At 54.3% G+C, this 21,844-nt stretch overlaps 1 protein-coding gene across 1 annotated transcript in view; it reads left to right on the top strand.

The window, feature by feature from the left end:
* Positions 1-419: 419 nt before the first annotated feature.
* The window catches only part of DNAH9 (dynein axonemal heavy chain 9), a 118,469-nt gene continuing 97,044 nt past the window's right edge, over positions 420-21,844 (top strand). The window contains exons 1-18 of the mRNA XM_027691821.1: positions 420-979; positions 1,082-1,187; positions 3,896-4,092; positions 4,604-4,762; positions 5,466-5,596; positions 5,685-5,896; positions 6,075-6,308; positions 7,666-7,833; positions 9,872-9,988; positions 11,078-11,228; positions 12,116-12,230; positions 12,917-12,985; positions 14,149-14,275; positions 16,747-17,002; positions 18,171-18,412; positions 19,420-19,555; positions 20,582-20,778; positions 21,044-21,462. Of these exons, the coding sequence (XP_027547622.1) occupies positions 420-979; positions 1,082-1,187; positions 3,896-4,092; positions 4,604-4,762; positions 5,466-5,596; positions 5,685-5,896; positions 6,075-6,308; positions 7,666-7,833; positions 9,872-9,988; positions 11,078-11,228; positions 12,116-12,230; positions 12,917-12,985; positions 14,149-14,275; positions 16,747-17,002; positions 18,171-18,412; positions 19,420-19,555; positions 20,582-20,778; positions 21,044-21,462 (3,596 nt within the window). The remainder of the gene's footprint in view (positions 980-1,081; positions 1,188-3,895; positions 4,093-4,603; positions 4,763-5,465; positions 5,597-5,684; positions 5,897-6,074; positions 6,309-7,665; positions 7,834-9,871; positions 9,989-11,077; positions 11,229-12,115; positions 12,231-12,916; positions 12,986-14,148; positions 14,276-16,746; positions 17,003-18,170; positions 18,413-19,419; positions 19,556-20,581; positions 20,779-21,043; positions 21,463-21,844) is intronic.

Genomic DNA, 21,844 nt, shown 5'->3' on the forward strand with positions numbered 1-21,844 from the left:
CACAGCCCCCAGGCCCTGCTCAGCAAATGATGCCAGCACATAGTAAAGACTTCATTTTAAGGTGATGGGAAATTAGGAAACAAACTGGAAGCAAAACATCTTTTTTTTTTTGATGATCTGAGCTTTGATATTCTGCTTGTCTAAAGCAGAGACGGTAACTGACAGCTGGGTCCTGCAGAAAAACTGCTGGGCTTTTAGGAATAGCCCTCAGGGACTGGGGAAAGACTGAGCAAGGACCTGTTACTGGGCAGGTTTTTGTAGGAGTGGGTTGAGGTGCCCAGGAGAGGGTCTGGTTACTGCTGGGCTGAGACAAGCAGCCCTGGGCCTGCACAGGATCCCTGTGCTGCTTTTCATGGAAGGAAAGAAAGGTCTTTTATCTGGAAAATAATGAAACACTTGTCACATTGGGTATTAATAAAATGCAAATCCAGCAGTGGCAAGAGCCCCCAGCACACGGGATCCAGCTCCAGGTGGTCGATGTTTGTCCAGTGGGGTCGGGGAGCAGCACGGGGGGTGATGGACGGGACCTGTCTGTGCCCGGTGTGGAAAAATTCCCCGGGCTGTGCTCTGAGCTGCCGCGGAGCGAGCCCGGCTGGAGAACTGCTCTGGAGCTGCAGCGGGGACACAGTGAGGGGAACGGGCCGGAGGAGGAGCAGGAGAGAGGAGGCTGGGACCGCCCTCGCTTCCCGGCGGGACACGGGAGCGCTCCCGGGAGTCGCCCGGGCAACGGCGGCTCCTCCCGCAAACACTGCGGTGCGGGCGGGATGGATGCGGCGGAGCCCGGCGGGGAGCGCGGGGCCGTGGGGCCGGAGCCCTTGGAACCCTCGGAGGACCCCGGTGCGGGGGGCCCGGAGCCCTCGGAGCCCCTGGAGCCCCCGGATCCCCTGGAGCCCGTGTGCGAGCGGCTGTGGCGGGGCGCGGCGCGGGCTCTGTCGGTGCGGGCCGAGCGCGGCGCGGGGGCGGCGCGGGCGCTGCGCGGGTTCGTGCGGGGCGCGGCGGGGCCGGCGCTGCTCGCCTGGCGCGGCCCCGGAGGGGAGCTGGAGCTGCGCCCCGGGCCGCCCCCGCCGCCCCCCGCCGCCAGCAAGGCCGTGTTCTTCCTCCGCCCGCCCGGCGCCGGCCCCGCGGAGCTGCTGTGCGGGGACCTGCCCGCCGACCCCCTGGCGCACTTCGCCGCCCTCCTGGAGGAGGTAAGGGGGGCTGAGGCTGTAGAGCCCCCTAAAAGAAACTCCTAAATCCTGACCCGCGGTGCTTCCGGGCTGTCTCGTAGAGGTGTGGGACTGACCCGCGATACAGAATCACGGGACGGATTCCTGAGAATCCGAGAAGCTGTGGCTGCCCCATCCCTGGAATTGTCCAAGGCCAGGTTGGACGGGGCTTGGAGCAACTTGGTCTAGTGGAAGGTGTCCCTGCCCATGGCAGGGGGTGTAACGAGATGATCTTTAAGGTCCCTTCCAACCCAAACCATTCTGTGATTCTGTGACAGTCAGTGCTGGAAGGGACATCTCAGCGCCATCTGGTCCAAGCCCCTCCTCAAGCCAGGCCACCCAGAACCAGAACCAGTTGCCCAGGACCACATCCAGGTGGCTTTTGAGTATCTCCACAGATGGAGACTTCACGGTCTCTGGGCAGCCTCTGCCAGCACTTGGTCACCCTCACCATCAGAAAGTGTTCCCTGATGTTCAAAAGAGCCTTCTGCTGTTCAGTGCACAGTTACCTCAGGTGGGCTGATGTTTCTCCAAAGGGATCTTCAAGAGGTTTAAGAACTCTCTCCTTCCTGTGTTAGTAGCCTGACCCAGACAGCACTGTCTGAATTTATTCCCGATGGCCCCTGGCCTGGAGAAGTCCCAGCAGGAGGCTGTAAGGGACAGCAGAGGAACTCCTTGCTTTGCAGAGCTCAGATGATGCTGTTGGTATATTGGGATGGTGACTCATCCTGGATTCCCAAGAGCAGGCTGGCAGGCTGGCTCTCAGGGTTTTGTAGGTTAACACATTATGTACATGGGGAGCCCTTCTTCCAAGGTGTTGGATGAGCCCTGGGGTTTGGAAAGCTGGCTCAAGCAGCAGTTTCTGCTCTATCTGTGGGCGCTGCTGGGAGCCATGGTGGGCATTGCAAACACCATCTGCTGCAGGGAGGTGCTGGGGTAGGAACACTCCCCAGGTCTTAGATGCTGCTTTCTGGCTGCCCTCAGCACCAGGTTTTGCACATCCCAGCTGCAATTGCAGACTTTGGTCCCTCCCCTGTGCAGGCAGATGTGGTATTTCCATAGGGAGCAGGTTGTGCCTGGATTTGTTCTCATTTTTTATGGTTAACAGAACGATGGTGCCAGGCCAGGGGCTGGGGTGGGTCTGTGTGAAAGAAGCTTTTGTCACAAGTTTTTAGGACAGTCTTAGAAGAATTTTTCAGTGAAATAAACATTTTGTGTCAAACTCTCTGTGGGTTGTTTGGGGCACCAGGAACTGACCCACCAAACCATGTCTGTGGGTCACAGCTGTGGCCACCTCATCTGCTTGTGACACCTACCCCTTGTGATGGCTGCAGGGGGCACACGTTGGTGCTGTGGGGCTGGGGGTTCACTGGGGGCCAAGTTGTCATTTTAACAATCCAAAAGAAAATGAACAGCTTATTTGACTGGTTATGACGTTAGTCTCATTAGCAGTCCATGTGATTTGAGTAATAGAGACAAATCCTGCTAGAAGTGCAGCTGAAGCCATTGAAGGGGAGCTCTCTGGGTCTGCCTCTGTGCCCTGGGGTTGTGCCCCCCTTCCCAAGGCTCCCTGGGCACTGTGGTTGCTGCTGCTGGTCTTCCTCAGGCGTGAGGCAAAGAATCTTCAGCACCCCGGGACGGCACCTGGTGGTGCTGGGCTGCTTTGTTCCTTTTTAATTCTATGTCCGTTTGTATCTGGTTTTATATCTTTAGCCTCCCTGAAGCCTGGTCACACAAAGGCTGTTTGTCACCAGGGACAACCTGGCTCCAACCCCAGAGCCAGCCCGGGGGGGTGACAGGCACTGTTGCCATCACAAACAAGCAGAAGCAGCTCAGGTCCAGGCAAGCCCAGCCCAGCCATGAGCATGGTGCTGGGTCAGTGCAGACCCTGCAACTTCACTGGTAGAGACAGAAATCATATTTAGTGGGCTGCAACCTCAGAAAATAACCTAAAGAGTGGCTGTGCTCGAGGCTGGCAGTGTGGTTGGGGTGGGGATGGAGGAACCCTCAGCAGCAGTAGATCCCAGGAGGTACCAGAAGACCTTCCATCTCTGCACACAGGGGGGTTCTGTGCAGGGACAGCCCTTGGGTTGGGGGGTCAGCACGGGGAGATGTGGGAAAAGCACAGGACAAGACTCCACAGAGCTGTCTGTAGTTGCAGGTTTGAGAGGCTGGGAGAGCCCGAGGATGGGTCAGCTCACTTTGTCTGCTGGTTTCCACCCTTCTCAGCTGCCTGGATTCAGGGGAGAGGGTTCACCAGGAACAGTGTAGGCTGGAGGTCCACCTGCCCTTGTTTCTTATAGGCAGGGAACTACTTGGGACAGTGATGAATATGGATCTCCAGGCTTGGCCAAGTCAGGACTGTGGAGCCTGGTGGCCTCTCTGTCTCCTGCAGCACTTTTGCTCAAAGAATCATCCAATCACATCATGGTTTGACTGGGAAGGGACCTTAAAGATCATCCAATTCTGACCCCCTGCCACGGTTCTGACACCTTCCACTAGCCCAGGTTGCTCCAAGCCCCGTCCAACCTGGCCTTGGACACTTCCAGGGATGGGGCAGCCACAGCTTCTCTGGGCAACCTGTACCAGGGCCTCCCCACCCTCACAGGAAAAAATTTCTTCCTACTGTCCAATCTAACCCTGCCCTCCTTCAGCTCCTCTCCATTGCTCTTCCATGACTCCTGCTGTAGGTGATTGTGCCCATCCTGACCAACCGGAAGAACCACCAGGGCTGGCCACGAGTGGTGTCCCAGGACATCATCCGTCATGTCCACAACCTAAAAAAAACTGTTTTCATGGTTGTTGGCCAAGTAAAGGGCAGGACCTTGCTGCCTCTTCCAGCTGGCTCAGAGGGAATCGAGGACATTGATCCAGAAAACGAGAGATTGTGAGTATGACCCTGTGTGGTTTTATCTCCTGAGTGGGATAGAATGGGGAGTTACTGCTTCCAAGGCAGAGGGGTGACCTGACCTCTCCCACTCTGTGTCCTTTCTCTCTGAATTAAGCAAGTGAAGGACTGTGGGACGGTAGAATAGATGCAGGGAGAACAGAATGGGGAGAGAGAGACTTGCTGGGGGTACAGCTCTGCAGGTCAGGCCCTGAACCCAAAGGGATCTGGTGTGACAGTGGCTGTGCAGGGGTGGCAGCTGGCTCTTTGTGGGGATTCACTTCATGACCAGTGTGTTGTTGCCCACTCTGCTGTGGAGCTTCATCCATTTCCTTCAGGCTGTAATTCCCGTTTAAAACAAAGACAAAATCTTATGGGTTTGATTGTTTTGTGGCTGTGACACATGAATCTAGACTGTAACTGCAAAATCCAGCTGCCCAAGGGGTTGTTTGAGCTGGATCTGCATGGATGAGTGGAAAGCCAAGTGATCCATGAGGTTTGTTTTGTGCAGCCTGGAGCTGATTGATAAATCCCTCGTCCATGCCACCGAGTCAGCCATCATTGACTGGAGCCACCAGATCCAGAGAGCCCTGAAGAAAGAGTCCTCAGAGCCTCTCCTGCAAGGCAGCAACCCGAACCCAAAGGTGGAACTGGAATTCTGGAAGAACAGGTACCCTGTGGTGGGCACTGTGCTGGGTTGGGTGCAGGGCCCTGCTGGTGCAGACAGAGCTGCTGCTGCTGTCAGCCAAGAAGAGCAGCTGCTCGGGGTCATGCAGAGACCTGAGCTGAGGAAAACTGGTCCCACACATGAAATAATGATGATCTCCAGGTGCCTGGGAGCTGCTGGGCAGCTGGCGGGGTTTAACTGGGCCCCAGCACAGCTCAGGGCTACAGCATGAGGGAAGCTTTTTGGAAATGCTCTTTCCATCACTGTTCACTGGGAACCAGCCCCAGAGTGCAGCTGATGGATACCTTCTGTGCCCTCAGCTGGCTGCTGCTGGGCTGTTGGTGCCAGAGTGGGGTTAGATGAGCCAGGGAGTGGAATTTGATCCTGCCCTTTGGAAACCTTTGTGCCGTGTTGGCTCAGGCTGACCCGGGACAAAGCCCTGCCTGCTGCACAGCTGTCACTGGTGCCTGCAGAAACATCACATGGCTCCTTCCAGCAGAGCCCTGCCCCCAGCAGAGCTGCTCTCATGCTCACTCCCAACATCCCTGGCTGTCCTGCAGGGTGGGTCCTGTTCCCTGTCACCGCTGGGACTCAGTCCCTGTGTAGCTGGAGGAGATCCTGGATCAGGCCCAGGGGAAGTGGGTGGTGTGGAGGGACAGCTGATGCTGCCCCAGCATGGGCTGGTGACCTGTCTTGGCTGCTGCAGGTGTGATGAGCTGGAATGCATTTATGACCAACTGAGATCAAGGAAGGTCAGGAACATGATAGAGGTGCTGGAGAGAGTGAAGAGCATCTATGTCCCAGCCTTCAAAACCATGCTCAGGGATGTTGAGGCAGGTGAGATGCTGGGACAGCTTCACCATGGTGCTGACTGCTGACCCCACAGCTCAGCAGCTCTCACCGCTTCTCCCATCTCTTCCCACAGCTCTGGCCGAAGCTCAGGACATCCACCTGCACCTGACACCCCTCCAGGACCCCCTGGAGGACATAGAGGCTGTTGAGTTCAGCAAAGTGAAGCCTTTCCTGGTCACTCTGCTCCACATGGTGTGTTGGATCTGGGTCACTTCCAAGCACTACAACGTGGCTGTGAGGATCATAGTTCTGCTCCAGGAAATCTGCAACCTGCTCATCCAGCAGGTGTGTGTCTGTGGCCCCTGTGTTTGCCATGGGAAGTTCTTTATGAAAGTCTCTTCTTTCCTCCTTTCCTCCATCCTTCCCTGGCAGAGTGATTCTGAATTTCAGAGGCAGGGTCAGACATGTTCAGTGCAAGAAGTCACTGTTTGCTGTGCTCTCAGGTGTGATTTTACTCTTCCAGGCCGTGGTGTACCTGTCTCCAGAAGACCTTCTGAAAGGAGAGATGGAAGAGAGCCTGGGCAAGGTGCAAACAGTGCTTGACATCCTGAATGGCTTCAAAGGGGTGTTTGAGGAGAGACGGGAAAATCTGCACATGTATTATGAGCCAGGCCAGGAAGTGAGGAAGTGGGACTTCCACTCCTGGATGGTGTTTGCAAGGCTGGACAGCTTCCTGGAGAGGCTGGAGATGGTGAAGGTGAGACTCTGGTCTTGAAGAGTATTGCAGGCCATCAGGAGAGCTCTGTAGCCATGAACTCATTCGCTGGTATCTTCCTTCCCTGTGGCCTCCCCTGATGGCAGGGAATGGGGCTGCTCTTTGCACTGTCCCATCTCCCATTGCATCAAGGCCAGGACCTTGTTTGACCAGGTCTTGCTTAGTGCCTTTGTCAGATAAACTGCTGTGTCTCCTTCTGCTTGGGTTGGTCAGTGCTCCCAAGAGTCCTCTTGGACTCTGTGCTCCTGTTGGAGCAGGGGATGGGGACTTTGGGGCTGTAAATAACCCAGTACAAACTCCTGGGCCTCTTGAGGCCTTCAGAGGCACTCTAGGGCTGGGTCTTGCCTGACTTGGAGAGGCCATAAGCTCCCCTTGAGCCTGGGCACCACTTGGTCTCTAAGATCTCCCCAGAGCCGCCTTTTCTTGAGGCTGAACAATCCCAACTCTCTGGAATTGATGGTTTCCAGTAGGATTTGGTGTGCAGGTAACCAAACCGTGCTGGCTGGTGCAGAGAGTAGTATCAGTGGACACAGGGGCAGCCGTGTCCTGGGCTGGGACCCCTTTGGCAGCCCCGTCTGGGAGGTGCTGCCCAGGTGCTGCCTGCCTGGGGGTGAAGCTCCATACCTGCTCAGCTCAGCTTTTGGGCTTGTCCCTGAGCTCACAGCAAGCTGGACAGCCAGCAGGACAGTCCTGTGCTGGAGATCAGAGCATTCCTCCTGCTCCTCTGGGAAAGCAGACCTTGTTTAGCCTGAGCAAAAGGAATGGATGGGGTGGGAGGGGGCAGAGCTGCCACAGCTGGGTCAGTGGGGCACCTCCTGAGAGCTGGCACTGTGGGACCAGGCCCTGCCCTGCTCCCCTGCCACCTGAGGTTGAGAAGGAAGGACCTGTGTCCTTTCAGCAGACAAGGCCATCTGGGCAGGGGCAGTGACACCTGCGTGGGCACAGGGAGCTGTGGCTGAGCAGGAGCCTTGGGCAGTTCAAGTACTGTAAATATCAGAGGCCCCTTCTTGGTTAATACTCCTAAAATTGGGATTCTTAGCTGTGCTGGATGATGTCTCAGGGTCTCACACGCTGCTTTGTATCAGTCCTCTGAACACCCTTAAAAACAATTGAAGGTGTATTGCTGGTGGCAGCACATGGCCCTCTGGGGAGGGGTGTGCTGTGAGCAGGGCTTGGCCCAGGACAGGTGGGACCTGGCTCCCCATTCCCAGTGGTGTCACTCCCCCGTTGCCTGGGGAGGTCTTTCAGCAGGGCAGCAGACACAGCACAGTGCTGTGACAACTGTTGTCATCTTCTTTGTCACCACCTGACCCTGTGTGTGCCCCCTCTGGCTCTGCAGGGTCTCCTGACCACGGCCTTGGACCTGACAGAGCTGGAGAAGATGGAGTTCAGCGGGGTTAGAGGGAGGGCCCTGGGCCAGCAGGTGCTGGACATGTATGAGGAGTTCCAGGAGGCCTACAGGGTGTTTGCAGAGCGAAGCTACGACTGCCTCGACCTGGCCAACACGGTAGGTGGGAGCAGCCTGCAGGGGCACCAGCAGGACATCTGTGTTCCCAGAGCAGCAGCTCCCTCAGTGATGGGTGCCCTGGCTCCTGCTGGTTCCTTCCCAGCTCCTTCCTTGTGATCTGATTTGTCACTGAAGGGAACAGGGAGCTGCTGGCCTTTCCTGCAGAGATTTGGGAGTTCTTGCAGCTCCATATCTGGTATACGTTGTTGGTTCAGGACCTTAGACCAGTGCAGATGGGAACCTGAATTCCCCTGCCTTTCCCCAGCTTTCCCTGCTGGTGTGTCTGACCTGTGCCAGCATCCCCATCCCTTTGCTTTCCTGCTTTCCTGCTTTGGTGCCTGGTTTTGTGATGAGGGCCAGCTCCACAGTCCCTGGGGACGTGTTGCTCCTGTCTGGATAAACATGTGGCATCTCAGCTCTCAGAATTCAAGGACTCCATGTTTGATTATCAGTAGTGCTTTAATTAAAGGAATATTCCTGCCCTGTGGGTCATGGCTTCATGGCCATGGGGTCACAGATACTTGTGTGGCACACACAGGGCAAAGCCAACGTGCCATGGAGAGCCAGACTGCTCAGAGCTCCTGCCCCAGGCTGTGACACCAGCAGGGAGCTGTGCAGGAAGGGTGGGAATGGCATTTCCCAAGGGATCCATGTCCCACAGTTGTGTGGGATCTCAGAGGATCTCTGATTTCCTCTGCTGCTTCCCTGTTTGCCCTGGGGTCAGTTTGCTGTGGCTGGTGAGCAGGACATGGTCAGGCCTGTCCCCACACCTGGAGGAGGGAGGGACAGAGCTGGGGTAGGCTGAGGGCAGCTCTGTGTGAGGGGCTCCAGGTTACACTGGGGCAGCTGAGGGGGGCTGGGCTGGGGGTGGGACCTGGGGCTGGGAGACTTTCCTTTGGTGGTGGGACCTCTCTGCTGTGGGGATGGGTGGCTCGTGCTTTGCTCCCTGTGGCTCCTGGTCCACCTTTGCAGTGGGTGCCACATCCCTGGTGCTACCTGGGACAATCCTGCTGGAAAGCCCCTTGCTCCATGTTCCCTCTCCTTCAGGAGGGAGGGCTCTGAAGGAGGGTGACAGTGTGACAGTGGCTCTGCAGGAGCTGGTTTGGTTCCAGTGACCCTGTGGTGTGTTGTGTGACTCTGAGCTGTGCTTGTTCTCTCAGTGGTTGAGTTTTGTACTCTCTGTTACTCTCTAGAGCCTCTTTTTAGCTCAAACATGGCATCTGTTGCTGCTGGAGCTGAGCAGTGATACCAGCAAAAGCTGTTGCCTTATGCTCTGTCCTTCCAGAAAACAGACACATGGCCTCATTTTTGTTGGCTTTGCCCAAGCCAGGGCAGAAGCCCTGAAGTCTCCCTGTTTGTCAGGTTCACACTTTGATTTGGACTCTTTTACCTGCAGGAAAACAAACCTGGATTTTACATTTGAACTTCAAAGGGTTTATTCCAACTGGGGCAAGAGGAGCAGTGCCAGAGGCTGATGGGAATCACAGGAACACAGAACTGCTGGGGTTGGACAGGACCTTTGGAGATCACCCAGTCCACTTCCCTGCTCAAAACAGGCACAGCTGGAGCAGGGCTGGAACCAGATCAATATCTCCAAGGCTGGAAGTGTCCAAGAGTGGGAACTCCACAGCCCCCTTGGGCAGCCCATGCCAAGTGGTTTGGAACTGCCTTTGTTGTTGCCCCACTTGGAGTCACCTGACTAACAGAACCATGGGGATGTTTTGGCTTGAAAGTAGGTGGGATTTGCAGCTCAACAAGTGCATCTCTGGGTTTTTTGGATGATGGTGTGGTGTTCAAAACAAGTGCAGGGTAAGAGAGTGTGGGAAAAGGTCTGTCTTGCATCTAGGTTGAAGTTAGTACCCCTTGGACTGGGGATCCATCCTGGAGGGCCCTGGTCCAACCATGGGACAGGAGTGTCTCGACTCCGTGGGACTTGGCTGGAGGTTGGCCAGAGAAGTGGTTTAATTCTTGGTGAATAAGAAGAGGAAATATCTCCCTGGTCTCTGTGTCTCACAGCTCACTGTCCCCCTTCCCCCAGGAGTTTGAGCAGGATGCCTTGGGTTTCCAGCAGAAAGTAGAAGACATCGACCATCGGCTGGGCACTGTGTTCACCCAGGCCTTTGATGACACCTCGGACTTGGAGCACATCTTCAAGGTTGGTGTGTCCCCTCCCTTGTCCCAGTTTGCCTTGGGGAGTGACAGCTGGCCTGTCCCAGGCAGTGCTGGAGGCACATGGGGCTGGGCAGGGGGACAGTGACACTTGGAGCTGCTGGGCTGGACTTGGTGAGTGATGCTCAGGCCTGTGGGTCCCTCATGAGCTGTGCAGCCACGGTGGCTGTGGAAACCTGGGGAGTGTTCCTGCTCTTCCCATTAAGACACAAACAGAGCAGACCTTTACTCAGTTTGAGGAAGAGTAGTCAAAGGAATTACTCAAATCAGGCTTTGGGATGCCAGAAGTTTTACTGGTCTCTCTGTGAGCTGGAGGAAATGATGCTTTGTCCAGGATTTTCAAGGCCAGGTTGGACAGGGTTTGGAGTAACTTGGTCTGGTGGAAGGTGTCCCTGCCCGTGTCAGTGGGGTGGAATGAGATGATCCTTAAAATCCCTTCCAACCCAAACCATTCTGTGATTCTCTGATTTCCTGATGAGAACTGCTGTTAAACCCAGATGATCATTGTTAATATCAATTCGTTGTTTTAGTTAACACATGGATGCATTTCTACTTTGAAAATTGAGGTTTTTTTAGAAACAAGGCTGGTTTGTTTACCAATGAATCCATCCTGCAGAGAAAGTAAATGTATTTTCTGAAAAATTTCAATATAATTGTAGAAAAGACTATAGAAAGTGATAGAAGTGCTAGTATTTATCTTTCTGAGTTTTTTTTTTAATAATAAATTTTGAAGCATTTGAAGAATGACAGTGGGAATATGGTTCACCCCCAGAGAAAGTCTGAGCATCTCTCATATTCTCCATGATGTGGTTTAGTGGGCATGGTGGGATTCGGTCAAAGGTTGGACCTAACGGTCCTGGAGGTCTTTTCCCACCTTAATGATTCTATGAAAGGGAGGAACTACTTGGAAAAGCAGGGGGAAAAATAATTCCCTTTGCCAAAGTGCCCATCAGCGCAGACTTTCGGACTACTGAGGAAGATGAAGCATCTGGGTCAGTGAGGAAAATCCCAGTGGGTCTCTTCGCAGAAGTGTGAATTTTTCCCCATTTGTTTCCCTGCTTCTCCCCCTCCTCAGTTGCTGACCATGTTCCAGAGCCTTTTGGAGCGTCCAGTGATCGCTGCAGTTGCTGCTGACAAATGGCCTCTGCTCATCAGCATGTTCAGCACTGCCCTGGACCAGACCAGGCTCATCTACTCCAGGCACACCCAGGCAGGGCTCGAGCTCGGTGGGTGCCCTGTGCTGAGGAAAACTGACTTTACAGAAAGTTGGATTTACATTAATTTGGGGGGAAAATAATTTGCTTTTGCTAAGGAAATTAGGACTTTCCAAATTGCAAAGGTTTTCAGCCTCTATAGCTCCCTGTGGAAATGGAAATGTCTGGGAATGCTCTGTTCTTGGCATTAAAGCAAATAATCTGTTGAAATATTCTTTTTTAAAGGTATATGTGTGTGAGTGGGAATGAGGGCACGTGCTGAGCTTCTCCCTTGTAATGCTGAGTATGGAAGGGGGACTTGGGAATTAAGGGTTTTGGCACAGGAGGGAATGGGGAGACTCCTGTCAGATTATGAGGATTAGTGTGTCTTTTTGAACAGCAGCCCTTTTCCTTGCCTCAGAAAGACTGTTCTGGAACCAGGCAAGTCCTGAAGGGGCAGCACTGCTGGAACCAGTGCAGGTTAACAAAGGAGAATGAGTCCAGAATTTGCTGTGGATTTGGGGAGTGTTGTTCTGTGGGTGTTAGATGGGATGGTCACAAAGAGCTCGTGGGCAGAAATCCCTCTCCTGGTGTTTGTGGGGAGCAGGGAATGCACCTCAGGCACAGGATGCCTCGGTCAGCTCTGGTTCTACCACATGCTGGGCTTCTTCTGTGATCCCTCGTTTAGGGTCCAGGGGCACAGGGGGATTTGTCCCAGACCTACATCATGTAGCAGGATTTCAGGGAAGAAGCTGGGAAACCAGGGCAGTTTGTGCAGATGGATTCCTGTTGGTGTCTCTTTGGGATTACAGTGCCTGTTGGTGTATCTTTGGTGTATCTTTGGGGTTCCAGAGCCTGTTGGTTTATCTTTGGGGTTACAGTGCTGTGTTCAGTGAAATGCTGTCTCCATGTTCCCCCAGGGTCTCCCCCCCTGCACAAGAACATGCCCCCCGTGGCTGGAGCGCTGGGCTGGGCTCGGGAGCTGCGAGCGCGGATCCAGAGGCCTTTTGATCAGCTTAGGCACATCCCACACCTGTGAGTGTCTGCTCCAGATAAGTTGCTTTATGACCATCTTGAAATCTTGTCTCCAATCAATCCAATATTCTTTCTGAGTTGAACATTACCCAGTGGTTACAACTCGAACAATCCTCAGTGGCAGAGGTGTGAAGTGAGTGCACTGGTGCTGTTTGCTTCCCTGCCATCTTTTTTTTTTTAAAGAAACTCATTTATTGGGTTTGTTTTGAAGTGGGTAAGAGGCACAGTGGGGCACTTCAGCTTTCAGACCCAGTCCTAGGTTGCAATTGAAAGAAGTATTGGAATGAGAACGTGGTGCTGATAACACCAAGGTCATGGGTTTGATGTATGGGCCATTCATTTTAGAGTTGGACTTGATGATCTCTGTGGGTGCCTTCCAACTCAGAATATTCTGTGATGTTATGAGGCTCTTTCACACTGCAATCCCACTCAACCTGGTCTCCAGGACCTCCCTGGGAGCAGCCCAACCCTCGGGTACTGACAGAAGTCAACTTTCTCAGCATTAAACAGTCTCCCAAGATCAAGAAAATGAACCAGTGCTGGAATTCTCATCACCCAACAGTGACCTGCCATTCACCCAGCAGTGACCTGCCTGCAGTCTGGTGGGGTTTCTTGGGAAGGGGTAAATAGAGATTGCAGCCCATCAGGACTAAACATAGCACTGAGCTGCTCCCTTGTGTCTCCAGGTGCTTGGACTCTGCCCAAGGAAGGAGGGTGGTACAGAAATATGAGGAAATGATCCAACTGCTCGACAGGTAAGTGGGGCTCAGGTCCTGTGTGAGAAAACCTTCTCCTCCTCTAAGCTACCTTCCAGCACTTCTACCAGCCCAGGGCCTGGGAATGTCTCTTCCTAAGGCAGAGGGAGTCTTCTTCTGGGAAAGGAAGAGGGATCCTGTCACTGTGCACCACAGACTTCCTGGGGTGGCTTGAAAGGAGAATTCTGCGTGGAAGGAACAGAGGCTGTGCAGCCCAAAGAAACTTTGGACAAAGCTGCTGTGGGATGTAGGAGCTGCTGTGGTAGAAGGCTTGGGCTGGGCAGAATTCTTTACCTGCTCATACCCACTCACTGACAGTGTTTGCAGTGGCTGTAATGTTTGTATTCCACAATTTGGAGTGGGAGTCATTGCCCATTACTTGGCATCTCAGTGTTTCATGTTAAACTTGAACTATTTGCTCTGGGCTGACCCTTCAGGGGAGCCTCTTCCCCAGGAAGGAGATCCCTGCAGGGCCTCATCCCTGTCAGCAGTGAAGGCAGCTGAGGCCCCAGGCTGCTGGGTCCTGCAGGGTGGATGGTGGGAGCCCTGTTCCCCAGTACCAGAACAAAGCCTGGATAATGGATAATTAAGCACAGCCCTTCAGAAGGGAGCAGCCCCAAAGAGGGTCTGGGTGACCCAACAGAGTGCTGGTTTTTGGTGACATTTCCCAACCAAGGTGGTCAGATGACAACTTGATTCAGAAAAGACTTTGTTACTTGGGTGGATGGGACTGTCCATGGCATGTGAGGTACCAGGCCCCTGTTCTGCCCTCTGTGTTCCTATCCCAGTGGTGTCAAGGTCTCTCTGCACCGACTGGGAGAAGTGAGGGCAGCTGCAGCCACCCCCAGCATCCCTGTGGGTTTATGGCACCCACAAATGCCCATCAGCTGCTGATCTGCCACTTTTTAAATGCTTTAGAAAGTCTATTTCCACATCTGAATCCTCTGCTAAAACTGGTACTTGAGAGAGCTTTGTCCTCCTGCCTTCATGCTGTTACTGGTCTTTGGGTGTTTGTCTTGGAAGCCATGATTTTTAGGAAGATGGCATGGATGGGTTTTTAATATTCCTTCATGGTTTTAATCCTCAGATTGGACTTCCATTCAGTTACATGCCATGGTCTGCTGGCTTGGTAACCACACGGTGATGTTTTTCTTTTCTGTCAGGTATCAGGAAAAACTGTATTTAGAGTGGTCCCAGACAGTCTCAGAAAAATCCCAGTACAACCTGACTCAGCCGCTCATCCGGCGAGACCCAGAGACCAAACTGATCACTGTCAACTTTGATCCCCAGGTAAGAACTGCTGCCACTCTCCTGCCTCTCATGGCATGTCTCCAAGCTGTGCCCCGCTGTGCAGAGGTCTGGTGGGGTTGGTGCCAGGTCTGTTCTCTGAGATCTGTGGAACCCTTTCTGTGGTGGGTGACATGGATTTACCCTCCTCTTCATGGGCTCTGTCTCCTGGAGAAATATCAGGATCACAGTTTTAGCAGAGCAAATTCCAGTCAGAACCAGTGGCAGAAAGTCCCTGAGGAGCCAGGTGTGTAACTGGTGTCAGCACATCCAGACCAGTGTCAATACTGGTGTGGGGAGTGTTGGGACATCATCTCCAGAGGTGAGTTTATGTTATGTGTACCTGAAACCTGAGCTTCTGAGAGGGTGTAAAACACCCAGCAAAGGTTTGTTTTGTGACTCCAGTGTTTCCTTCACTGCAGAGCATGAGGCTGATGATAGATTTAAGTTCTGTTCTGGGTCCCCTGGAGCAGGAGCAGGGTCTGAGCCAGCAGTGAGCACAGATGGGCTGAGAGCTTCTGGGGCCTGGTGGGAGCCAGGGTCTGTTGGCTGTAAAAATGCCCTTTGCTGGGAAGGGGAGGAGTTGCAGTGGCCTTGGAAACACTGGCATCCAAAGCTTCCCCTGTCCTGGGGGCTTGCTGCTGTCCAAGGAAAGGGTTTAGGTTTTAGATCTCATTCCAGCTTGCCCCTCAGTCAAAGGACTTGCCTGTCTCCTTGAATGCTCCTCACTAAGGTGGGAGCCAACTGGCCCCAGGAGATGTTTTCTACCCTTCCCACTGGTGATGGGATTTGGAGCCTGGCATGTGCTGAGTGTGCCTGTCCTCAGCTCCAGTCTGTGAGTGCTGCTGCTCTTCTCTGAGCACACTGAGGATGGTCTGATGTCCCCCAGGGCCTGCTCAGCAGCCCCTTCATTCCCTCCAAAATAGACAGGAGCACCTGGTTTTGCTTGGAAGGGAGGGTGTACTTGCAACTCTTAAGGATGGAAATGCATTCCAGAGGTCACCTTCCATGGAGGAGGGGAGAGAGGGGAACACCCCCCCAGCCCATGGTGGGGATGTCCAGACATTGCAGTGCAGAGAAGGGAGGGGAGCTCAGTTCTATCTCATTTGCCCTCTTGTTTCCTCAGCCCCTGGTTTTCCCTTTTCCTCCCACCACGTCCTACTTCTTCCACCTTTCCAGAGTGCCTCCTGCACTCCTCTTCACCCCTTCTTTCTTTATTTCTTCTTTGTCTTTGTTTTCTCTGACACACTCTGAGTGCATCACGACTGACTCTCCTGACAGGCACTGCCTGATCCCCCTGTGCCATTCCTTCAGAGGGACTGTGCTTCCAGGGGCCTTGGCCACTTCTGCAGGACACTGGGGTTTAGCTGACATCAGACAGTGGTGGAGAGGTTTCAGTCACCCCTGCCTGTCACCCAGGGCAGTGACAAGGCTCCTGGCCATGCAGTTCCTGTGCTTGTGGCTTCACCTGCTTATGGTCACACCTGCAGATTCCAGTTCTCCTGTGGAAAACAGGGGCAGGGAACTGGGACCAGAGGGTGTGGGTGGGATGGGATCAGACAGAGAGTTCTGCCCCATACCTTCACAGGAAGGGATGACACATTCTGCTAACCCAAGGGAAAGGTGACTTTCTGGGAGCTGCACCCCAAGCTCATCTGCAGCCAGGAGAGCTCCTCACCCCCCCATTGCCCACACAATGGACTGAGTTTCTGTCACCCTGCCAGCATAACCCCAGGAGCACAGGAGAATTTTACCACTCTCTGGGCACTGGACTGAGCAAAGGCTTTTAGTCTCAGAGGGGATGTATCACATTGGCAGACCCTGCTGCTCCCTTTGTTGCAGGGAGTTGTTTATACTTGGGTTTATAATTTAATAATCCCCCTCAGTCCTGTCCCATCACACCTCAAACATGCACTAGCACTGAGTGCTTTGGTTGGGATGGGAGAAGCCTCTGGATATCTTTGGTGGAAGCTGGGCACAGGAGGGGATAAGTCACCAGGCTTGGAGCCGTGGTATTACTTTTTTTCAATTTTTTTATACTTTTAAGCCAGTCAGCCCAGTAAACCAAGAGAACTGGAGCATCTTCTCTTTCAATTAGATAAGGGTCAAACTCTGTTTGCAGGAACAGTGTTGCTGACAGACTGGTGATGTGAGTCCCTCATCATCTGAGGGGTGATCCACATGGATGAGGATGGCTGAGAGGACCAGAGGGGATTGTGTCTTTTAGAGTCTGGATAGAATTTGTTGGCTGGGTAGTTAACAGAGCTCTGTGCCTTTGGCTGGGAAGAAAACCAGAGTCAAAGATCAAAGGGAGCTAGGTAGTACAGACCAGGAGGTGTCCAGACCCTTTCCAGTGTGCTGATTTGGGAATAAACCAGCAGGAAGCCCCCAAGGTGCTCAGGGTTGGTTGGAGGGTGTCTGCCAGGACACGGGGAGGGTTGTCCCGTGCTCAGCTCTGTGCCTTGTGTCCCCAGCTGGTCTCGGTGCTCAGGGAGGTGAGTTACCTGTCGGGCAGCCGGGCAGGAGCCATCCCACCCATGGCAGCAGGAATCTACTCCTCCAGGGAATCCTACCGGCAGCTGGTGGCCAACCTGGAGCTGATGGGGAACAGGTACAACAAGGTCCTGAGAACTGTGCTGGAGGTGGAATATCCCCTGGTGCAGGGGCAGCTGCAGGATGTCGACGTGAAGCTGAAAGAGGCAGAAGAAACCCTGACCTGGGAGATGGAGGGTGAGCTGGTGCTGGGGGAGGGGACAGCACAGAACTGTGTCTCAGCAGATTCCTCCCTGTGCCCAACCTCTGTCCTCTGGTTCCCAATGGCAGTTCCCAGTTGGACAGAGGACACTCCAGCAGAGAAGGCACTGGGGAGATGAGGAGCAGCCCCCAGCTTTCCTGCTTCTTTCCACATTCCCTTGATCTACTGGGGTTGTGGACAGGATCCTGCTACCCTCAGGTTCAGCCTGGGCTCTGGGCAGGAGATGCTGCCCTGTAAGCAGTGAGATGGCAGCATTTGGGTTTGCAGGACCTGGCAAGGCTGGGGTTGAAGCATTTGCTCCCTGCCTTGCTGCCCCCCTGTGCCAGCCCAAGTGATGCCACTCAGTCACTGCTTCCTCACCCAGCTGTGCAGGGAGTGGGAACCCTTTGGCCCAGCCATCTGGCACTGGGAAACAACTCATCCCAGGCCACCTCATCAGCTTTTCCAGCAGGATGGAATAGTGCAGCTGGAGGTGTGTTTGTGCACTGGGACATCAGGGTGATTTGACCAAGTTCTTCCTTGAGCAGTTTTAGCTGCAAAGCAGAGCAGAGGGAGCCTCTTGGTGAGAGCAAATTGCTCGTGGGGGGGATGTGTGTTTCTGCCCTCCAGCTTGTGGTATGAGCAGGACCAAGTGAATCCCTGGGGAACATGCAAAGCAGAAGATCCTCAGGCTCAAAAGCTCTTTCTCCATTGTACAATAAAGTTGGATTTTGCTGCAGATGAACCCTAAGTTCCCTGCACCTGAATGCACCTGAGGCTGGCACAGCCTGGGGTTGGGGGCCCCTGCTCTGGTGGTGAGGGCAGGGACGCTCAGCCTGCTGTTCCCACCCTCCCCACACTTCTCCCTCTGGGGTCAGTCACTAGGAGATCATCCTGGGTACAGGGGAGCAGGACTGTCAGGCATCCCCATGGTGGGGGTGCTCCTGGCAGGAAAGAGGCTGTGCTGGTCTGAACTGTGGCTTGTTGGGACAGGAGGGAGGTAGAAGTGGCTGTGCTAGTCCAGATGAGTCTCTTGCCTTAAGGATGGGTGAGAGATGCATGAGACCTTGGGGAAACAGCCAGAGGCTGCTCTGAAGGGAGATGCACCAGAGCTTGGCCCAGCAGCTCTGAAAACAGGGAGTCAGGGGTCTCATTTCTCCCCAGGTGTGTGGGATCACATCTCCGGGGTCGTGGAAGGTGTGCATGACCTCGAGCAGAGGCTGCAGAAAGCCAAGGACAACGTTGAGTTGATCCAGAGCATTGTGGGCTCGTGGGCATCTCCCATCCTGGAGAGGAAGGATGGTAAAAGGGACTCAGTGCTGAGCCTGGAGGACTGTCAGAGTCACCTGGAAAAGCGCTACAGCCTTGTCAGAGAGGCCGGGCAGAGGATCCACTCCCTGCTGAAGGTGAGTGGGACCTTCCCTGGGGTTTGTTGGCTCCTCACAGGCTCTGTGTGTCCCTGTGCCGGTGAAAATGTCCAGAGCTGCTGCACCTTAAATGAGCTCCCTTAAGTCATTTGAAAATCTTACCCAGTGTTAATTAATGTTGGCTCTGATGGGTGAGCTGGACTGGGGGTGTAGGGCTGTGGTCTGGCATTGCTGAGCTGGTGACAGGACTGGGAGCAGCTGCAGCCCAGGGAAGGGTCTGGCTGCAGTCCTGGCTGCTGGAGCCACTAGAGGGGAGTGGTGCATCGGGTTTGGGATCCTGCTCCAAGGAAAAATACACTCCGAGGTACTTACCTGCCAACAGAGGCAGCGGGCTGGGGCTGACCCTTTGGTTTCAGACTCCTTGTCCCTCTTTGGAGCAGGAGGTGATGCTGCCAGCCCAGGGAGAAGCTGAGTGACAAGAGAAAAGCTGCTGTCCCAAACTTTGGTGCTTTCCAGCATCTTTGACAGAGCTCAGAGTCCTCTGCAGACCAGGTGAAGGCCCAAAGCTCAGCTCCTCACCTGCCTGGTGCCAGGTGTTATGCATGTCAGGGACAGCCCTTGGCCTGGAGGGAGATGGTTTTATGTCCAGCCCTCTCCTGAGGGTCTCTGTCTGGCCTTGGACTCTGAAGAGAACCAGCTGGGTCTTCATGCCTCAGGATGAGCCTTTGAGGTCCTCAGTGCTCCCTTCCCCAGGGCTGCAAAGCAGTCTTGAGTCCTGTGTCCTCAGAGAACAGGGAGGAGAACAAGTGGCAGAGCTGCCAAGGCTCTTCTGCACTCCATTTTCCCCTTGAGTTTTTCCAGGTGACAAAGCAGCCCCTGACAGGAGCAAATGGCGGCCATACCACCAGTAGCAACATCCATCTTTCCCATCCCTCCAGGAGGCTGGTTCCCGTGGGCTCACTGGCATCAGTGCTTAGCTGTGGGCAGCTCTCTTGGAGAACAGACTCAACCCTGCTGTGTTTGAAGGCATCTTCTTTTTCTTCCAGGAAAACCAGAGCCTCTTACTTGCAGACCCAGCATCTGATTCCTGGAAGGCCTATGTGGATTATGTGGATGAGATAGTCCTGGATGGATTCTTCACTGCCATCGAGTGCTCGCTCAAGTACCTCCTGGAGAACACAGGTGACACTGGTTCCTGTCCCCTGCTCACGGTGGCTGCTCAGCCTCTCCGAGGGAAGGTCTCTTCTTGTGCTCTCCCTCATGCCCACAAGTTGTACTCTCCTTCCTGGCTTTCCACTGGGTCTCTTCCCTGTCTCTGGGGGACCCTCCAGACAGGGAGGGTGACTCCATCACTGAATTCCTCGGGGGGAGGGATAGAGATGAATGTTCATCACTTGCAGGGATTAATGGGTAGACAAAATTGAGACATCCTCCCAGCTCTGGGCTTTGGCTTCAGCAATCTCCCACCCTCCCATGCCCAAAGCATCAAAGTGACACAATCTTTCATTTGTGGGGAGTCTCAAGAGCTGGTTCTGCTTGTGAAAGTCATGAACGAGTCCCTGAGCATTAGTCCTGCGAAGAGACGAGCTGGGCTCAGCAGCCACCAGATCAGGCATCCTGCCTAAGACCACCAGGGAGGTTCCCTCCCTCTGCTGAGAGCAGCTTGTGTCCAACTAAAGCACATCTCCAGGAATGCCTCCCTCCTGGCACACAGAGTGGGAGAATTGCATCCAGTTCTTCACCGTCTTGTTAAAAACTTGCACATATTGTCACATTTGCATCTGGCTTCAGTTTCTGGTTGCTGGGGTTTTTTTTCATGCCTTTCTCCACTAAATTAAAGAGCCTCTTGGTTCCCGTTGTTTTTCTCGTCTGCAAGTACTTACTTGCTGTAATTGTTCAGCTCTCAGACTCCCTTTGGAGTAGCTGAAGAGCCTGGTCTCTTTAAAGCTTTCCTCAGCATGTTTTCCAGTCCTTAAATCACTTGTGTCTCATTGGTTCCCCACTGTCTTCAGTGGGTACCACCACACCAGCTGCTCTGCCAACATCTCGTGTTGTGCAGACACAACAGCCCTGGACCCTGTGAGTGAGTGTCTCCCTCCCACCTGCCTGCTGTCCCTGCTGCCCTGTGTGCATCTCCTGGTAGGATGTTAGTGGTGGCTCAAGATGCCTTTTCTCCCCTTGAGAAAGATCCTGGTTCCTCCCTGCCAGATCCCAAGGCAGGGCTTGCTCCCCTGTTTGAGGTGCAGCTGGATTTGGTGATCCCAGATTTGGTATTTTACCCATCCCTGGACCCTGGCACACATGATGGCTTCTCTGACATGGTGGAAAGTCTCCTGAACAGCATCTACCACATCTCCTCGCTGGTGCCCCGGCTGGCCACACACAGTGGCTTCCCCCACTACCAGGTTTGTGGCCATGGCCCTCTCTCGTGCTGGGTGGCAGTGAGAAGGTGCCCACTGCTCCCACCTCACTGTGCTCTCCTCTCCCCTCCTGTCCTCCCCCTCTTCCTTCTTGTCTCTCCTTTCCCCTCTCACTTCTCCCCTCTCCCCTATTTTCACTCTCCTTTTCCCCCATTTTCCCTTCTCTCCTCTCCCCTCTTTCCCTTTTCCTCCCCTCCCCTCCTCCCCCCACTCCCCTGCTCTCCCCTCCCCTGCTCTCTCCTCTCTCCAGGCAGACCTGGAGGACATGTCTGGCCTGGCTGAGCTGCGCCAGGAGCTGCTGTGCCGTGTGCAGGCCGTGGTGTCCTCGTGCTGTGAGTTCCGGGCTTCCCTGGAGCGCTATTCCCACGTGTACGGGGAGGACCGGCGGGAGCTGAGCCGGCAGTTCCTGCTCTACGGGCGCGTCCTCACGGCCGCAGAGCTCGAGGCCCAGGACACGGTCCCTGAGGCGCTGCCCACACTGCAGCAGTTTAGGGAGCACATCGACTCCTACGAGAGGCTCTACGAGGAGGTGACTCACATGGAGCCCCTCAGCACCTTCCAGGGCTGGGTGAGGGTCGATGCTCGGCCTTTCAAGGCGGCCTTGCTGAATGAAATTAAAAGGTGGAGCCTGGTGTTCAAGCAGCATCTCCTGGAGCACGTCACACACAGGTGAGGGCTGCTCCTGCCTCTGCTCCTGGGACCTGCCCTGGGATTCCTCTTGTCTTGACTGGGCTTTATTGTTTCACACTGATAACCAGTTGAGTCATAGAATACCCTGAGCTGGAAGGGACCCACAAGGACCATTGAGTCCAACTCCTGGCCCGGCACAGGACACCCCAACAATCCCACCATGTGTCTGAGAGTGTTGTCCAACTCCACAAGTGTTGTTGACCACTCCGATAGCTAATACAGGAGAAGGGTCCATGGTTCGTGCCAGCTCCATCACATCCCTGTGTCTTCCATCCCCTGGTCTCTGCTGGCGTGTGAATTGGGATCAGTGACGTGGACTTGGTACCACTGACATCCCTGAGCCAATGGCCCTGGGACCTGC

This window comes from Neopelma chrysocephalum, unplaced genomic scaffold (assembly GCF_003984885.1).
Source record: "Neopelma chrysocephalum unplaced genomic scaffold, ASM398488v2 Primary Assembly neopelma1_84, whole genome shotgun sequence".
NCBI lineage: Eukaryota > Metazoa > Chordata > Aves > Passeriformes > Pipridae > Neopelma > Neopelma chrysocephalum.